This window comes from Chanodichthys erythropterus, chromosome 1 (genome assembly GCF_024489055.1).
Source record: "Chanodichthys erythropterus isolate Z2021 chromosome 1, ASM2448905v1, whole genome shotgun sequence".
NCBI classification, from domain to species: domain Eukaryota; kingdom Metazoa; phylum Chordata; class Actinopteri; order Cypriniformes; family Xenocyprididae; genus Chanodichthys; species Chanodichthys erythropterus.
This window is the reverse complement of record NC_090221.1, coordinates 11,578,292-11,595,767: the sequence shown is the minus strand read 5'-3', so window position 1 is coordinate 11,595,767 and position 17,476 is coordinate 11,578,292. Positions and strand designations below refer to the sequence as shown.

General features: G+C 36.5%; 1 protein-coding gene across 1 annotated transcript in view; it reads left to right on the top strand.

Moving 5' to 3' along the window:
* egf (epidermal growth factor) overlaps positions 1-16,745 on the top strand; it is a 28,064-nt gene extending 11,319 nt beyond the window's left edge. The window contains exons 6-24 of the mRNA XM_067380145.1: positions 31-144; positions 289-411; positions 2,939-3,061; positions 3,913-4,038; positions 4,220-4,356; positions 5,816-5,964; positions 6,045-6,149; positions 6,370-6,593; positions 6,750-6,917; positions 8,062-8,205; positions 9,071-9,169; positions 9,323-9,439; positions 9,683-9,808; positions 11,926-12,048; positions 12,248-12,416; positions 12,841-13,005; positions 14,428-14,524; positions 14,625-14,730; positions 16,568-16,745. Coding sequence (XP_067236246.1) covers positions 31-144; positions 289-411; positions 2,939-3,061; positions 3,913-4,038; positions 4,220-4,356; positions 5,816-5,964; positions 6,045-6,149; positions 6,370-6,593; positions 6,750-6,917; positions 8,062-8,205; positions 9,071-9,169; positions 9,323-9,439; positions 9,683-9,808; positions 11,926-12,048; positions 12,248-12,416; positions 12,841-13,005; positions 14,428-14,524; positions 14,625-14,730; positions 16,568-16,728 — 2,576 coding nt within the window. The 3' untranslated portion in view covers positions 16,729-16,745. The remainder of the gene's footprint in view (positions 1-30; positions 145-288; positions 412-2,938; positions 3,062-3,912; positions 4,039-4,219; positions 4,357-5,815; positions 5,965-6,044; positions 6,150-6,369; positions 6,594-6,749; positions 6,918-8,061; positions 8,206-9,070; positions 9,170-9,322; positions 9,440-9,682; positions 9,809-11,925; positions 12,049-12,247; positions 12,417-12,840; positions 13,006-14,427; positions 14,525-14,624; positions 14,731-16,567) is intronic.
* Positions 16,746-17,476: the final 731 nt, after the last annotated feature.

Genomic DNA, 17,476 nt, shown 5'->3' with positions numbered 1-17,476 from the left:
TGGAAAGAGATGCTGTTTGTTCTTGTGCAGGCTGCAATCGACACACAGGAGAGTGTGTGAAAGTGTGTTCCAGTCGCAGTGACACGGGTCCTTGCCACTGCAGGGATGGTTTTTCCCTCAGTAAACAAGGCAACTACTGTGAAGGTACAGCCTCCGTTTCCTTTGTGAAACAGTACCATCTAAGATACATGGTAGAATTGGTGTAGAAATTCACAGCTGTCTTCTTCTTTTGTTCAAAATGTATTTGTCTGAAAAAAAAAAAAAAAAAACTCTCTCCTTCGTGTTTAGATATCAATGAATGCGCCCTGTGGAATCACGGCTGCTCACTGGGATGTGAGAATGTTCCGGGCTCTTACTTCTGCACCTGCCCTAAGGGTTATGTGTTGCTGCCCGATTTGAAGACCTGCCAAGGTAGGACTGGGGGGAGGATGGGGGATTGATAGCACTAGTAGAATACATGTCAATGAGCTTGAAGACATGGGTCAAGGAGAGAGAGAACTATAAAAGAAAAAGGGCTTGAAAGAGGCATAGATGATCTCTGGACATTGTTTCTGCTCTAATTGTGCACTGAGGCAGAACCGGACAGTGCGGTGCAATAAGATAATGAGGTGACATCAGTAATAAGGGACATATTTAGTCAGCAGCTTTGCCTTGCTAAGCAGGTCAGTAGCAAAGCAACAGCGAGATTAACCCTTGTGCATCGGATACTCATACGCACATGCGATCAAGTATGTTGTCATGTTTTCTGGCTGTCAGAATATTCAGAATGATTAGTGATGAGGAAATGACAATAAAAGAATTATAAAATAAGTAATGGAATAGATTTTTATTTATTGTTAATAATTAATTTAGGATAATAAATACATTCAAGTTTTGAATGCAGAAAAAAATGTAAATTTGTGCAAAAAAAAAGGAGGTTATTTTAATATTTTAAATGATTTTATCATGAAACAGAAGTTGCGACAGTCTTTTGACATATATTGTGTGAAACAGCTGCACAAACAAGAAAAAGAATGTAGGGCGGGATTTGATTTTGTCCATTGAGAATTGATTGGATGATTTTGGTTTGCTATTGCTGTGATGTCATGTAAGTGATAGATTGTCCCACCCTCACGCCAGTAAACGCATCATCAGAGAAGAGACGAGATGTTGCTGCAAGAGGGAGGTGAAGTTATTTTGATGAAAGATTATGAGGGCTCATTAATTTATAAATCATTTATAATAGATACTGTAATATTGCATAAAAAAATAGAAATGGTAAATGGTAAATTTCATGTTTTCAAGCTTAGTTTGAGAGTGAAATTGTCACATAATCAACTTGTTAACTGTCTCTGAGTGCCACATGCTTTCACGATGGACCCCTTTCACACTTTCACCTTTGTGGGTGGGATTATGGTCCTGATTGGATTGGAGAGTGTGTCCCGTTAAGAAGCTTGTTTCCCACCATATGCCTTCTTCAAAACCTATCATTGGCACTGGTGACAGTACCATTCCCATTTCCGGATAAAAATGGCTTCTTAGCTCTCTGGAATTAAATCTGTATTTATATCTGTTTTAATTGCTGCCATTATTTAATGTAACTGGACTGGTGGCACTGTTTTTATATGTATCCATTGTTAACCTGAATAAATAAGAATAAACATATAGGATGATTGGATTTGGGATTGTTAGGTGTTAAAATAAGGACTCTCTGATAGGCACAGTGCCACAAGGTCTGTTGGTACAGACTGAGAGGTGTTCGTGGAAACATTGAGGTGAGAATTGATCATCTGAGGACAGGGCTTTTATAAAATGAAAGATTGAGGCCATTAGCTTTAGACTTGTTTGCGTTATCTTGTCATCCAGCAGCCGGCTGTTCAGCCAACAACAGGTCATTCCATTTCCCGAAGTGACCACGCCATCCTATTAATGCTTGGTTTGAGAAGAATGTGTGAAGTGACAATTAAATTGAAATGGCAGGGTTATGAAAAGGACATTTTAAACCCTAACAGTTGATATTGATTTTACTGTTGTTATGTTTGGGGTCCCAGAGATCCTAATGATTAATGTGTAAAATAAAAATAGTAATTTTGAAATTGACTTTCTATTCACTATGTTATTTATTATAATGGTAGAAAGATAACCAGTATCCATTCAAGTAATGTTGTTCTGTTTGGGGTCAATTTCATGGCTAATTTGCATTGTAGAAAACAAAATCTGTTCATGTGAGAATTTCCTGCATGTATATAATTCAAATGTAAAATGTAGTATTATATTAAACCTTCAAATTCCAAACAAAATGTACTTCAAGGGGCTATGAAATACATCACCAGTAAATACTCTTTGTTTTTTGTATTTTAAAATATATTTTAGAAAATATAAAAGTATTGTTATATATATATATATATATATATATATATATATATATATATATATATATATATATATATATATATATACAAAATGGCCTAAAAATACATGTGGAAAAATAACTAAAATTTATATTTATTTATTTGGTCATACAGTTTAGCTGTGAAAATGTGAATAATTTTAACAAAATAAGAGAGATCATACAAAATGCATGTTATAATTTGATTAGTACTGTCCTGAGTAAGATATTTTACATAAAAGATGTTTATATATAGTCGACAAGACAAAAAAAAAGCTGAATTTATTAAAATAACCCCATTCAAAAGCATGTGAACCATTGATTCTCAATACTGTGTGTGGTTACCTGGATGAACCACATCTGTTTTTTGTTTTGTGACGGTTGACCTTGAGTCACTTGTTTGTTCTGAGCAGTTAAAATGAGCTCTGTTCTTCAGAAATGGGGTTCACAAACTTTTTCTTGCAACTGCAACTATATATATATATATTGATAAAATTAATTTGTTTTAGTAATATATTGTTGTAAATGGCAGAATGAATGGCCTGCTTACCTTTGTCCCTGTGTCTGCAGAGACTAAACCATGTGTGGAGAATGGTACAGTTTGTGATCATGCATGTGTACACACAGCAGAAGGAGATGTGTGTGTCTGTCCAGAGGATTCTGTGCTAAATTCTGATGGCCATTCATGCACAGGTTTGTGTGTGTGTGTGTGTGTGTGTGTGTGTGTGTGTGTGTGTGTGTGTGTGTGTGTGTGTGTGTGTGTGTGTGTGTGTGTGTGTGTGTGTGCGCGCGTGTGTTTATGTTGAAAGCAACACTTTAAAACCCATAAGTTCAGAATACTCGTTTTTCTGTAGACACTGATTACCTAAAAAATATTAAGTAAAGCAAATATATATTTTTTAAAGTAAACAATAAAAGTAAACAATTATAAATAACAATTAAGTGAAACTAAAAAGCTTAAATTTGTTGTTTTTTTAATGTAAGTGCACTTTGTTTACCATATGTAATGTTTTTCATTTTTCAATTATTTTGATGCAGTGGTTGTAAAACCCGGTGAGTTCAGAATACTCAAAACATTTAAGTAAACAACTCAAAGATTATCTTAGTAGAACTTAAAAAAAATAATTTTGTACTACACAAACTTGCTCATTACAATTTAATTGAAATATTGAATTATCTAACACCTAATCCTTATGGTTAAGTGTTAGTTAGCAACAGCACAGCAGCATGCACTAAACGGAACCATCAAAGAGACTATCACTATTTATTTGCATGAATCAACATGCAGTATACAGTATATAGCCTTAAAGTTTTGCTGCCCATTCCTGACCTAAGCACTATTCTTCAGTGTATAATTTAAGAATAAGGATTACTCAGAAATGTTTAGCTACACAAAAATAAAACTAAACTCCTCATTCAGAAAATGTAATTGTTTTAAGTTGGATCAGTGATTTAACGGACTTTAATTGTAGTGTTCTCAATCTTTGTAGTACTGTTCGGGTTTACAGTGATGCAAATCTGTTTTCTTCATCTGTGTGTTTCAGGCTGTTTGTCCGCTGATCGGGGGGGCTGCAGTCAGTTGTGTGTGACTTTATTTCCAGGCAGGTGGGTGTGTGAGTGCCAGCCTGGATACCAGCTACAGCCCGATGGTAAACACTGTGCTGCCACAGGCGAGTCCTACAAACTTTCTTTATATTCTACATTCTGCCAGGGTGCCTGTCTGTCTCCCACACTTTGTCTACTAGAATTATTGGGTTAAGCATGTAGTTAATCAGTATTTAAGTGCATTTGCTTCCAGTGACCTAGAACGTCTGGAATCTTCTGGAATCTCTTTATTTTTTCTTCAAGCAGGACCTCCATCGTACCTGTTGTTTGCCAATGTAGTGGATATAAGAAAGATTAACACAAATGGCAAACAGAGCAGAAAACTGCTGGAGGAACCGAGAGGCACTATCATTGCTGTGGATTATGATCCAGTGCAGAAAAGGGTAAATGATCACACAAACACCATCACACACATGGCTGTGAGAGTTTATGGATTGCTCAGGTTGAAGAGGCCACTGCAGTTATGATGTGTCTATAACTGCCATCTAGTGGACATAAGATGTAAATGCCAGATGATGCAGGGAAACAGGAATGTTCAGGGGCTCAGTGCTCATGTGAGACTGTTTTCTCAGAAGCCTGTAGGTCTCAAAATATTTCATTACTTATGTTAGTCACAGTGCTACAACAGATACTATCCCCTAAACTTATCCTACACTCTAACCTTAACCTGGTTTGGGAAAAAGAAAAATCACACCTTGACTATGTATTGGATTTGAACAGATTGCAGTGAGGACATCTTGGCTCACATTAATAATGTTTGAAAATGTATTTACTGTCATCTAGTGGCCACAGAGTACAAGTACATGAAGATACATTTGTATTTTCATTCATTTGCACATTTTATACAGTACATGCTTAATAGTGTGGGGATGAAACATGGAAAATAGTAAAAAAATAAATAAATCTACAACAATTAAATAAATTCATAAAAATTAAACCCACATATTTAATCGTATATATATATATATATATATACAATTAAATATGTGGGTTTAATACTAAACTACATATAGAAATAAATTAAAGATAAATTAAAGATTAAAGAAATACTTCTTTAATTTCTATATGTAGTTTAGTATTTTTGCTTTTCACAATGTTATAGTTATAGAGGGTGAATCCTGCAAAAAAACACCCTCTTTTTTTACATTTATTCTTTGTAAAAAGACATTTTATATATATATATATATATATATATATATATATATATATATATATATATATATATATATATATAAAATATACACTGCCCTCCAGCACAAATCCTTACGACTTTTTGGTGCAAATACATTACAGTAACTTGACATTATCATTGAAGACCAGCAATAATAATTTTCATTTTTATTACATAATAATGGCAATATATACTTGTCAAAGTCAGACCCTTTGCCAGCAGTGATGCCTGGTTACTGGTTTAAACTTGGCCCAGGTTTGTAAAAGATTTTTGGGTCAGCAAACCTTAATAGCTTCAATTGATTGCCAATTAAGTTTAGAATACAATGAACCAATTAGAACCCAGTTTAGGTCAGATAGCTGCTAATGGTGGATATTTTGATGAATCGAAAATGTACGTTTTTTTCTATGTATAAACTGTTTATATAATAAAATATGTTTTCGTAGTTTGTGTTGTCCCTTATCAGTGCAAAATGATCACAAATTAAAAAGGATTCATGCAAATATTGTCCAAAACCCCACTTTTAGGGCGTTTCCAAACTTTTGGAGGGCAGTGTATATATATATATATATATATATATATATATATATATATATATATATAAATAAATTTTTCTTTGACCAAATAATGATTTCTCATATGGAAGTAGTCACTTGGGTTTGTTTGTTTAGGTGTATTTTGCAGATAAAGGCCTGAAGCGTATTGAGAGGGCTTCACTGGATGGAGGCTTCAGAGAGATGCTGTTCTCCACTGGACTCGACTCACCGGAGGGTCTGGCTGTAGACTGGGTCCATCGCAGGCTGTACTGGACTGATAGAGGGTGGGCTGCAGACGAATACAGACACACTTCCTTAAAAACGTACTTATTTGTACAACTGACTTTAACATTCTGCTTTTCAGATTATCCTCTATTTCCCGCAGCAGTTTAAATGGCCTTGACAGGGAGATTTTTATAGATAAAGACATCCAGAAACCCAGAGGCATTGCCCTACATCCTCAGGCACAGTAAGACCTTTGAAACTGCATGTTTCTTCTATGCAATTTGCCTAAATCCTGTCAACTTAAAACTGTACAGTGGCCATAGCCATTTTATTCTGGATATTTTTTTCCCAGGAAGAGTTGAACAACAACAACAAAAAAATACATTTATTACATTATTTAATCACCCTCATGTTACTCCAGTAACCCATGTTATTACATGAACTTTTCGTCTGTGTGTCTGAAGGAAGGTATATTGGACAGACATGGGTAGTCGTCCTGCAGTGGAGCGGTCAGGTCTGAACAGAGAGATGCGTGAAGTTGTGGTCAGCACTGGTCTGGTGTCTCCTAGTGGAGTAACTGTGGATCACGGCTCCCAGCGTCTGTACTGGTGTGACCTGAGCAGAGGTGTGATTGAGTCGGCCAAGCTGGATGGTTCAAATCGCCATATACTAAGTGAAAACCAAGTAGGTGAGGCACACACCTTCAGTAGACAAACAAATACTGTATGTATACATGGAAGTGAGCATAGCTGATTTTATACTGGTTTATGACAAAACACCCTATAGACAACATGCTTTTCTGTGTGTAATATGTTTTCTGTTAATCATTTTTGCTTTGGCTCAGGTCACCCATTTGACGTTGCAGTATTTGAGAATGTGCTCTGGGTCAGTGACTGGGAGGGTCACCTGCTTCACCGGCTAGACATGAGAATTGGACAAAACCTTGAACTTGTCCATGATGACACTATGCAACCAGCTTCTCTGGCAGTTGTCCACCCTCTTGCCAAACCGGGTACGGATGCTGTGTCCCATTATTCGTATATCTGCTTTGTGTTTAACCATTGTTTTTATTGGTGTGTATAAGGGCATAAGGAAATGGAGGTTGTTACTAGCTAGTTTGTAACTAAAGATGGAAACAGATTGGACTGGATCATTCCTTTTATGCATCAAAGGGATAGTTCACCCAAAAATGAAAATTCTGTCATCATTTACTCCCCTCAAGTTGTTCCAAACCTGTGTAAATTTATTTGTTCTGCTGAACACAAAGGAAGATATTTGGAAGAATGTCTGTAACCAAGCAGATTTCGCCCCCTATTGACTACCATAGTAGGAAAAATAAATCATATGGTAGTCAATGGGGGGCGAGTTCTGCTTGGTTACTAATATTCTACAAAATATCATCTTTTGTGTACAACAGAATAAAGAAATGTATACTGGTTTGGAACAACTTGAGGGGGAGTAAATGATGAAGAATTTTCATTTTTGCTTGAACTATCCCTTTAACTCCATAATTTTAAAAAACGTTGTTTTAGTCTTTGAAAGTACACTCTTTCAAAAGTTTGGGATCATTAAGATGTTTAAATGTTTTTGAAAGAAGTCTGTTGTGTTGAACAGTTGTGCTGCTTAATACTTTTGTGGAAATCATAGATTCTTTGATGCACTTATGTGTACGTACAGTGTACTTACCTAAGAAAGTATTGGGTAATATAAGTTAACTACAATGGTTAAGGTTAGGTTAAGGGTTAGTACCTAGTTATTACTCATTACTATAATAAGTACATAATATGTACATGGGGAAAGAGACTGTAAAATATATTGCTACCAAAATATGAAATATGCTCTGCTTAAGCTTAGGCATGTAAACTTTTTTAATAATAACCTTATTTACACAATAATAAAAAAAAAGAGAAACATTATGATGGAATATTTATTTTACTTTTTTACTCTTTTACCTGAACAATTGGCGGTTTGACAAACAAAAATGGCAACATCTGCTCAAACCAATGTAGTTATATTATTCCACTGAAATTTCACTTATTGTGATAAAGTGATTTTTTTGTTTTTTTAAATGTGATACTTTATTCAGTATAGTGGGACATATGCTGCATAACTAGAATGACTCCACTTATGTTGCAATTCATGTTTTTATCTTCTAGGAGCAGATGTTTGTCTTCATGAAAACGGAGGATGTGCCCAAGTCTGTGAAAGCAGACTGGGATTGGCTCATTGCTCATGTCACTCAACACACGTTCTTTCAGCTGATGGAAAAGACTGTCTGTCAATTAATACATCATTCACTGGTCAGTGTAATGAGAATTAAAGGGTTAGTTCACCCAAAAATGAAAATTCTGTCATTTATTACACACCCTCATGCCGTTTCACACCCGTAAGACCTTTGTTCATCTTCGGAACACAAATTAAGATATTTTAGTTGAAATCCGATGGCTCCGTGAGGCATCCATATGAAGCAATGTCACTTCCTCTCTCAAGATCCATAAAGGTACTAAAAACATATTTAAATCAGTTCATGTGAGTATTCAAAACACTGATTCATTATGCTCCATGCTTCCTGTAGCAGAGTGTCAAATCAGCTGTTCGGAGCGCCAAAGTCACGTGATTTCAGCAGTTTGGCGGTTTGACACGGGATCCGAATCATGATTCGATACTCTGATTCATTGTGCTCTGATGCTTCCTGAAGCAGTGTTTTGAAATCGGCCATCACTATATAAATAGTTTCGTTTTTTTGGCGCACCAAAAATATGTGAATCCAAAAATATAATACAATACAATAAAAATATTCTTGTCGCTTTATAATATTAATATTGAACCACTGTACTCACATGAACCGATTTAAATATGTTTTTAGTACCTTTATGGATCTTGAGAGAGGAAGTGTCCATTGCTCCCTATGAAGGCCTCACTGAGCCATTGGATTTCAACAAAAATATCTTAATTTGTGTTCCGAAGATCAATGAAGGTCTTACGGGTGTGGAACGGCATGAGGGTGAGTAATAAATGTCATTATTTTCATTTTTGGGTGAACTAACCCTTTAAGTTAAAATACAAATATATATATATATTTTTTTAAATACTAAATAATTAAACCATCAAAGCAATTTGAAAAGTAACTTTCTGCATAAAAAAGAGCTGTATTTTTCCACATAGAATCAGATGATGGTGAATCAAGTGATCGTCTGAGAAATAAAACACTGAATGATGAGAGCACACCACTGGCCATGCTTTACACAGAGAAGATGATTTCAGGTAGAACAATATCCACAACTAATTCATTCATCATAGACAAAATATTTATTTCTCATTTTCATTATACAAATTTTGGTCACAGAATACTGTGATTGACTAATCGAAATCAAGTATTCCATAAATTAACTTGAGAATGATGTTCATTTTATTTAGACCAGGATGACTGCTACTCTCTCAGATGTGATGTGAACGCTCAGTGTGTGCCGCAGGAGGGCCGAGCCGTGTGTCAGTGTGTGAGAGGTTTCACCGGAGATGGAGAACTGTGTGTGGGTAAGTGTGTGTAAGTCTGTGTGTGTTTGCACTACATGTCAGATGATTTTGATTTCGTATAGACTGAAGCAGCAGGTCTGTGATGTATGTGTGAAACTGAATTTGAGTGTAGGGATATTGATGTGTATGTGGGTGCGGTATGCACCTGTAATTAGATGTATTGATCAGGCTTTATGTAAATTTAGGTTTGTTTATATGAGCACATACAGTATTGACAATATGTGTTTGTGTGTGTTTGCACAGATGTTGATGAATGCAAAGCAGGCCTGGCAGATTGTAGTGTTTCTGAGACTGAGTGTATGAACACAGCAGGTGGATATTTCTGCCAATGCAAGACTGGATTCAGTGGAGATGGTCAGCACTGTATGGGTACGACAAAACACATTCAATACATTATATATATAAAATTACAGTTAGTTTCGGTCATCAAATCTGGTCTAGCAGCATTCCAAATGTACTGATATAACCAGGGGTGCACATAACTTTTTTGGTCTGGTTCTCAAGGGAGCACCTGGAGATGTTGCTTGGTACACACACTTTGCTCTCCACACGTCTTTTCTCTCGAACATGGTAGATGATGATAATAATTATTATTATTTATTTTTTTTAATGAACATTAAAGGTGCCCTAGAACTTTTTTTAAAAAGATGTAATATAAGTCTAAGGTGTCCCCTGAATGTGTCTGTGAAGTTTCAGCTCAAAATACCCCATAGATTTTTTTCATTCAATTTTTTTAACTGCCTATTTTGGGGCAAAATTAAATATGTGCCGATTCAGGGTGTGTGGCCCTTTAAATCTGGTGCTCCATGCCCCAAGAGCTCGCGATTGCCTTAAACAACATAAAAAAAGTTCAAACAGCTAATATAACCCTCAAAATGGATCTTTACAAAGTGTTTGTCATGCAGCATGTCTAATCGCGTAAGTACGGTGTTTATTTTGATGTTTACATTTTGATGTTTTCTGAATGAGTTTGAGGCTATGCTCCATGGCTAACGGTTAATGCTACACTGTTGGAGAGATTTGTAAAGAATGAAGTTGTGTTTATGAATTATACAGACTGCAAGTGTTTAAAAATGAAAATAGCGACGGCTCTTGTCTCCGTGAATACAGTAAGAAACTATGGTAACTTTAACCACATTTAACAGTACATTAGCAAAATGCTAACAAAACATTTAGAAAGACAATTTACAAATATCACTAAAAATATCATGTTATAATGGATCATGTCAGTTTTTATCGCTCCATCTGCCATTTTTTGCTATTGTCCTTGCTTGCTTACCTAGTCTGTTGATTCAGCTGTGCACATCCAGACGTTCTGCCCTTGTCTAATGCTTTTCATAATGTTGGGAACATCATGGGCTGGCATATGCAAATATTTGGGGTGTACACCCTGACTGGTACGTAACAGTCGGTGTTATGTTGATATTCGCCTGTTCTTCGGAGGTCTTTTAAACAAATGAGGTTTATATAAGAAGGAGGAAACAATGGAGTTTGAGACTCACTGTATGTCATTTCCATGTACTGAACTCTTGTTATTTAACTATGCCGAAGTAAATTCAATTTTTGAATCTAGGGCACCTTTAATGACACAGACAACAGCAAGAATATTAGGCTGCTGTCACTTTAAGATGAAATGCATGCACCGAATATACTGACACACATCCGGTTTATTTCTCAACTGTTCGCTAATGATATAACGGAGAGAATACTCTCTGAGACAGGTATTTTGACATAATTTTGTGTGTATGTGTCCCTTCAAGCGAAAGTAAACGCAAAACAGGTATCAATTCGGTGTTCGAGCGCTGTCTGAAACGCGCCTCTCTCTCTCTGTCTTTCTCTCACTCTCGCTCTGCGTGCGCGCGCTTCGGGTGTGGCACAGATTCGCCTCTTTTTCTGCTTTTAAAATCAATTAAATGTGTTAATAAACTTTCCCACTATGACGGTTAAACTTAGCAGTTAATCCGCGAATCACATGCGTGCCGAACCGTTGGGCCTTATCCTATATCAGTTATAGGACAATATTTATGATATACACTACCGTTCAAAAGTGTATTGTCAAAGACATTTGTTACTAAAGATTTATATTTCAAAAAAATGTTGTTCTTTTGAACTTTCTATTCATCAAAGAGTTACCACAAAAATATTTAGCAGCACAAAATTGATAATAATAAGAAATGTTTCTTGAACAGCAAATCAGCATATTAGAATGATTTCTGAAGGATCATGTGACTGGAGTAATGATGCTGAAAATTCGGCTTGGCCATCACAGAAATAAATACAATTTTAAAATGATTCAAATAGAAAAAGTTTTTTAAAATTATAATATTTCACAATATTGCTGTTTTTACTGTATTTTTTTTATCAAATAATGCTGCCTCGGTCAGCGATATTCTTTTAAAAAAATGTACTGACCTCAAACTTTTGAACAGTATGAGGTAGCCTACATATTTTTCCCAAATATAGAGATCATTATGTGTATTTTACAGATATAGATGAGTGCAGACTGAATATGCACGACTGCGATGTAAACGCAGAGTGTCTGAATGCTGTAGGAAAATATCAGTGTAAATGCCGATCTGGATTCACAGGCACTGGATTCAGCTGTCAGGGTAAGATTCATCTTTTGAATGTTTAAATGTATTGTAGCTTTTGTTTGAGTTGTCTACATGATTTATGTATTATGTGCCGTTATGGCTTGAGACCATTGTTTGATAGGACCTACTGATCTGAGTTCGTGAAAAAGAGTAATGCACTGATGTATGATGCAATGAAATAGTGACCTAATTTTCATGTTCTGTTTCATTGCAGAGAAGTCTAAGGGTGCCCCCTCTTGGCTGAGTACGGGTAGTCCACTTGATGTCACATCCCCATGGCAACACAATAACGTTGTGCAGAGCTGCCCTTCCACTCATGACTCCTACTGTCTGTCTGATGGAGTGTGCTTCTATTTCCCTGAAATGGAGTCTTATGCCTGCAAGCAAGTGTTTGCTTATATACTCTAGCTTTTGTCATGCATAAAAACTTTAACCTGATTTTTTTTAGATAATCATTATCTGTTTTTCATTATCCCTTTTAAGATTAAAAGCTAAGCTGATTTTTAAAATGTGGCTTTAGGCAGTAAGCAGTAGATGGCAGTCTTGTACTAAAAATCATTTGGCTTTTTTATTGAATGTTTGCCCTTGACAAAAAGGACATACGTTAAGCATATTCCATAGACCATTTTATCATTATATTATGTTCTCTCTGTCCACTGACTGAAATAATCAATATTGCATTTAATGATTGTGTGTGTGTGTGTGTGTGTGTGTGTGTGTGTGTGTGTGTGTGTGTGTGTGTGTGTGTGTGTGTGTGTGTGTGTGTGTGTGTGTGTGTGTGTGTGTGTGTGTGTGTGTGTGCTGCAGCTGTGCATTAGGCTACATGGGGGAGCGCTGTCAGTTCAGTGATCTTGAATGGTGGGAGTTGCAGCAGGCTGAAGAAGAGAAGAGGAGGAATATGGCTATCGCAATGTGTATTGTGCTCTTCATCACTCTTCTGTCCATTGCTGCCTGCATCACTTACTGCTATGGGTGAGAGTGATAGACAGTGCTAGCATATAGTTATTATCAATTAATAGAGGCAATGGATTTTCAAAGAATAAATAATAAATAATCTAAACTTATATATATATTTTAGAAATAGATAATATCTTCACTACATGACCAGAGGTATGTGGACACCTCAAGAATTGAATTAAAATTTTAAATTCTATAACTTTATGGTTCAAATTAAAGGGACTGAGTTCTTCAATTCTGAATTTGCACAACCCTGCCATGTATCATGGTCAAGAAAAACTAAAAATATAAAATTGAAAAAGGTACAAAACCAAAGCATCTGCCACATTTTCAATCTTAATGCCTCAGATTTGTAGTGGATTCAAGGGACAAGATGAAAATAAAGACTGTGATAAAAATGGCTCAAAAACTGCCTTTTTCCATTTCATCAAACACCTGTAATGTTTCGATTGCTGTTGGTCTGGGTTCATTTCCCTGCTTTACCGGGTGAACAGCGTGTAAAAGTGGCATTAAATTGTTTATTAGTAGAGGAGGCTGGAGCCAAAGCCAATGAAACATTTAAAGATGTTTTCATCTCCTTGAGCATGTGTCAGAAGACTTTATACACACACACACACATCAAAACAGCTGGGTGATATTTTCCTCGCCCTGGCTAAGTATCTAATTCTCTATGCCTGTGTTTAGGGGGTTTAGTGACATTGAGCCGTGGTGTGGTGTTTTCTAAAGCAGCATACTCATGTCGGGTTCCTCTGGCCCCTGCACTTCAATGCAGCAATTGCACACTTTCAATTACATGCTTGGTTTAACTTGTACTACAGCAATTACACATCAAAATAGGTCATTCCTATGCCCCCAAATGGACTCAGTGATCTATAACCTTATTTAAAAGCTACATGGGTGGCAATTTTTCTGTCTAATATTGCGTTTTTCACTTGGTTACTCGTGTTTCCATTTTATTTTTCTTCCATTTTTCTATCTATATCAACTTCACACACTAACACTCTCACATACACACACGCACACACAAACACAATACTGGTTTGGTTTATCCCAAAGCCTATTATTGCCCCAGGTGTAGGGGTGAGACACACATATCAAATACACATGTTTGTAATAATGCTACTTATTATACCTTCACGTCTCACTGCAGGTCTTCATATTTCATCCTCACTCAACAGGATCCAGAGATTGGTTTTGCCCTCGGTGTCAGTTAGCAGGGTGCCAATCCATGAATGGAAAAAAATCAAAACACCTCAGATTACTATTTACATAGATATGAGGGTTATGTGACTATTATACATTTCATAGGAGCCAGTTCAATGAATTTGACATTTAGCCTTTTAGAAACAAGCAAACAAAAGAAATGTATTCAAAGGTCATTGAATCTACAGACTTCATAACTAAACCAGACAATGTCAATGTTTTACTGTTTATCAGGTCTAAAAGACATTTTGCAACATGTCCCTCAGAGGATGACGTGGGTGACATAAGCATGAGTGAGGACAGTTTCACTGAGACAACAACCACTCCACAAGTAAGATGCTTGTTCCTAATGTCAGTTTTTGCTTTTTCTGTAAGTGACTTCTTTGCTTTTATTGGACTATATTGTAGATTTGCACATTGTGTGTATGTAGGTCTATGTGGTTTTGGACACCTCTCCTTGCGGTGATGAAAAGGTCCTTCATGTTGTAGGGTGTCCCAGAGCAACAATATGCCGCTCTTGCTCTTCAGATGATGCCGGTAACAAAATCATCTCCCATAAATTACAGCCAGTTGTTTCAGTTGTTTTAAAATAATCTTCAGAAGTCATGATAGAGATGGGGAGAATGACAAATTCGCCTATATATATATATATATATTACATATACATATACATACACATACACATACATACATATATACAGTGGGTACGGAAAGTATTCAGACCCCCTTAAAAATTTTTCACTCTGTTATATTTTAGCCATTTGCTAAAGTCATTTAAGTTCATTTTTCCCCTCATTAATGTACACACAGCACCCCATATTGACAGAAAAACACAGAATTGTTGACATTTTTGCAGATTTATTAAAAAAGAAAAACTGAAATATCACATGGTCCTAAGTATTCAGACCCTTTGCTCAGTATTTAGTAGAAGCACCCTTTTGATCTAATACAGCCAACCAGTCGTCCTGTCCCTGCAGCTGAAAAACACCCCCACAGCATGATGCTGCCACCACCATGCTTCACTGTTGGGACTGTCTTGGACAGGTGATGAGCAGTGCCTGGTTTTCTCCACACATACTGCTTAGAATTAAGGCCAAAAAGTTCTATTTTGGTCTCATCAGACCAGAGAATCTTATTTCTCACCATCTTGGCAAACTCCATGTGGGCTTTCATGTGTCTTGCACTGAGGAGAGGCTTCCGTCGGGCCACTCTGCCATAAAGCCCCGACTGGTGGAGGGCTGCAGTGATGGTTGACTTTCTACAACTTTCTCCCATCTCCCATCTCCCGACTGCATCTCTGGAGCTCAGCCTCAGTGATCTTTGGGTTCTTCTTCACCTCTCTCACCAAAGCTCTTCTCCCCCGATAGCTCAGTTTGGCCGGACGGCCAGCTCTAGGAAGGGTTCTGGTCGTCCCAAACGTCTTCCATTTAAGGATTATGGAGGCCACTGTGCTCTTAGAAACCTTAAGTGCAGCAGAATTTTTTTGTAACCTTGGCCAGATCTGTGCCTTGCCACAATTCTGTCTCTGAGCTCTTCAGGCAGTTCATTTGACCTCATGATTCTCATTTGCTCTGACATGCACTGTGAGCTGTAAGGTCTTATATAGACAGGTGTGTGGCTTTCCTAATCAAGTCCAATCAGTATAATCAAACACAGCTGGACTCAAATGAAGGTGTAGAACCATCTCAAGGATGATCAGAAGAAATGGACAGCAACTGAGTTAAATGAGTGTCACAGCAAAGGGTCTGAATACTTAGGACCATGTGATATTTCAGTTTTTCTTTTTTAATAAATCTGCAAAAATGTCAACAATTCTGTGTTTTTCTGTCAATATGGAGTGCTGTGTGTACATTAATGAGGGAAAAAATGATTTAAATGATTTTAGAAAATGGCTGCAATATAACAGAGTGAAAAATTTAAGGGGGTATGAATACTTTCCATACCCACTGTATTTACACATATATAACCACATAACTTTAGCATGAAAAAAGGTTTTTGAATATATTTTTCCTAAGAAATCAATAAAAATTGCAAAAGTTTTAAAATGATAAATTATATCATATAATTTAAATTATAAAAACAAATCAGCAATTGTCTTGGCATCGTAATGATTTTTTTTCCCCTTCATTATGATATCAGGACAGTTGCTGATACTGTATATATATTTTTTTTTTACGTTATGCCCCCGAAATTCAAAAATTATAAGGATTATGTATTTAAGTCATTATATTATGAATTGCTTTTTGAATGTTATTTTGAATAAATTAATAGATCCAGACTAAAAAAAAGTGTCATGCCATTGACCCACCCGCTTTGTCTGAGTACTTATATCCTTTTTTCCCCATTTTCCTTTTTTTTTTTTTTTAACTAGGAGGCATTTTTGCTTCAGAAGAGACTGTGAAGCTACAGAGAGACAACAGTAGTCTGGATGTTGCCAACTGCTCTGTATCCTGCGATGTGCACAAATTTCTGGTTACAGAGAAGGCCACTGATAATCTCATCTCCTTAGAAGACCCTCAGGCAGCACCCCAGTGATTCACCACAAAAATACTTCATTGGAGGCTGACCCATGAACTGCTAATGTCAATATGTTCAATGTTCAAAGTCACTGTCATTCAGTGTTACAGTACAGCCAAATGTGGGACCGCATTCAAAACGAGGTTGTTTGAACAAGTTTCCACATTCAGGTTGCAGCAGTTATTTGTCAACATTTCATACAAATCATGTGAAATGTTACTCTTGGTCAGATATAAATATGCCAGTCATGCTCACATCAGCTGACTCTCAGCTGATCCATGTCTAGCTATAGGAATACAAAGTCTATCACAGCATCCCAATACAGTATAAGGTCCATTCAGTATTATAAGCAGCTTTATCATGTTGCTCAGGAGCTAATTATTCTCCTCAGTCAGGACTTGACCTTCTGATATTCCTCTTCGAATCAGATTGTCATTTATCTTGATTTGTCGTTACATTAAATTATTGTCATTAAGAACATTAATGATATCTACAATACATGGAAGGCTGCATGGATGCGCAGGGAGTTCTTGCCCAGAACAGAAACACACCGCCAATCCAAACTGTATGCTAATTGTAAATAATTTTGGATGATAGTAGTCCTGACAGAAAATTAGGTCACTATCCGGTCACTATTTGAAGTAAGGAGATGAGCCATGCAAAAATAGTGCACATCCCTCATATGGTTTTATGCAATATATAAGAGCTATAGGATGTGTTGAGACATTCTAAAGAGGTCATCTAAAGAGTCCTGTTCATCTGAAGA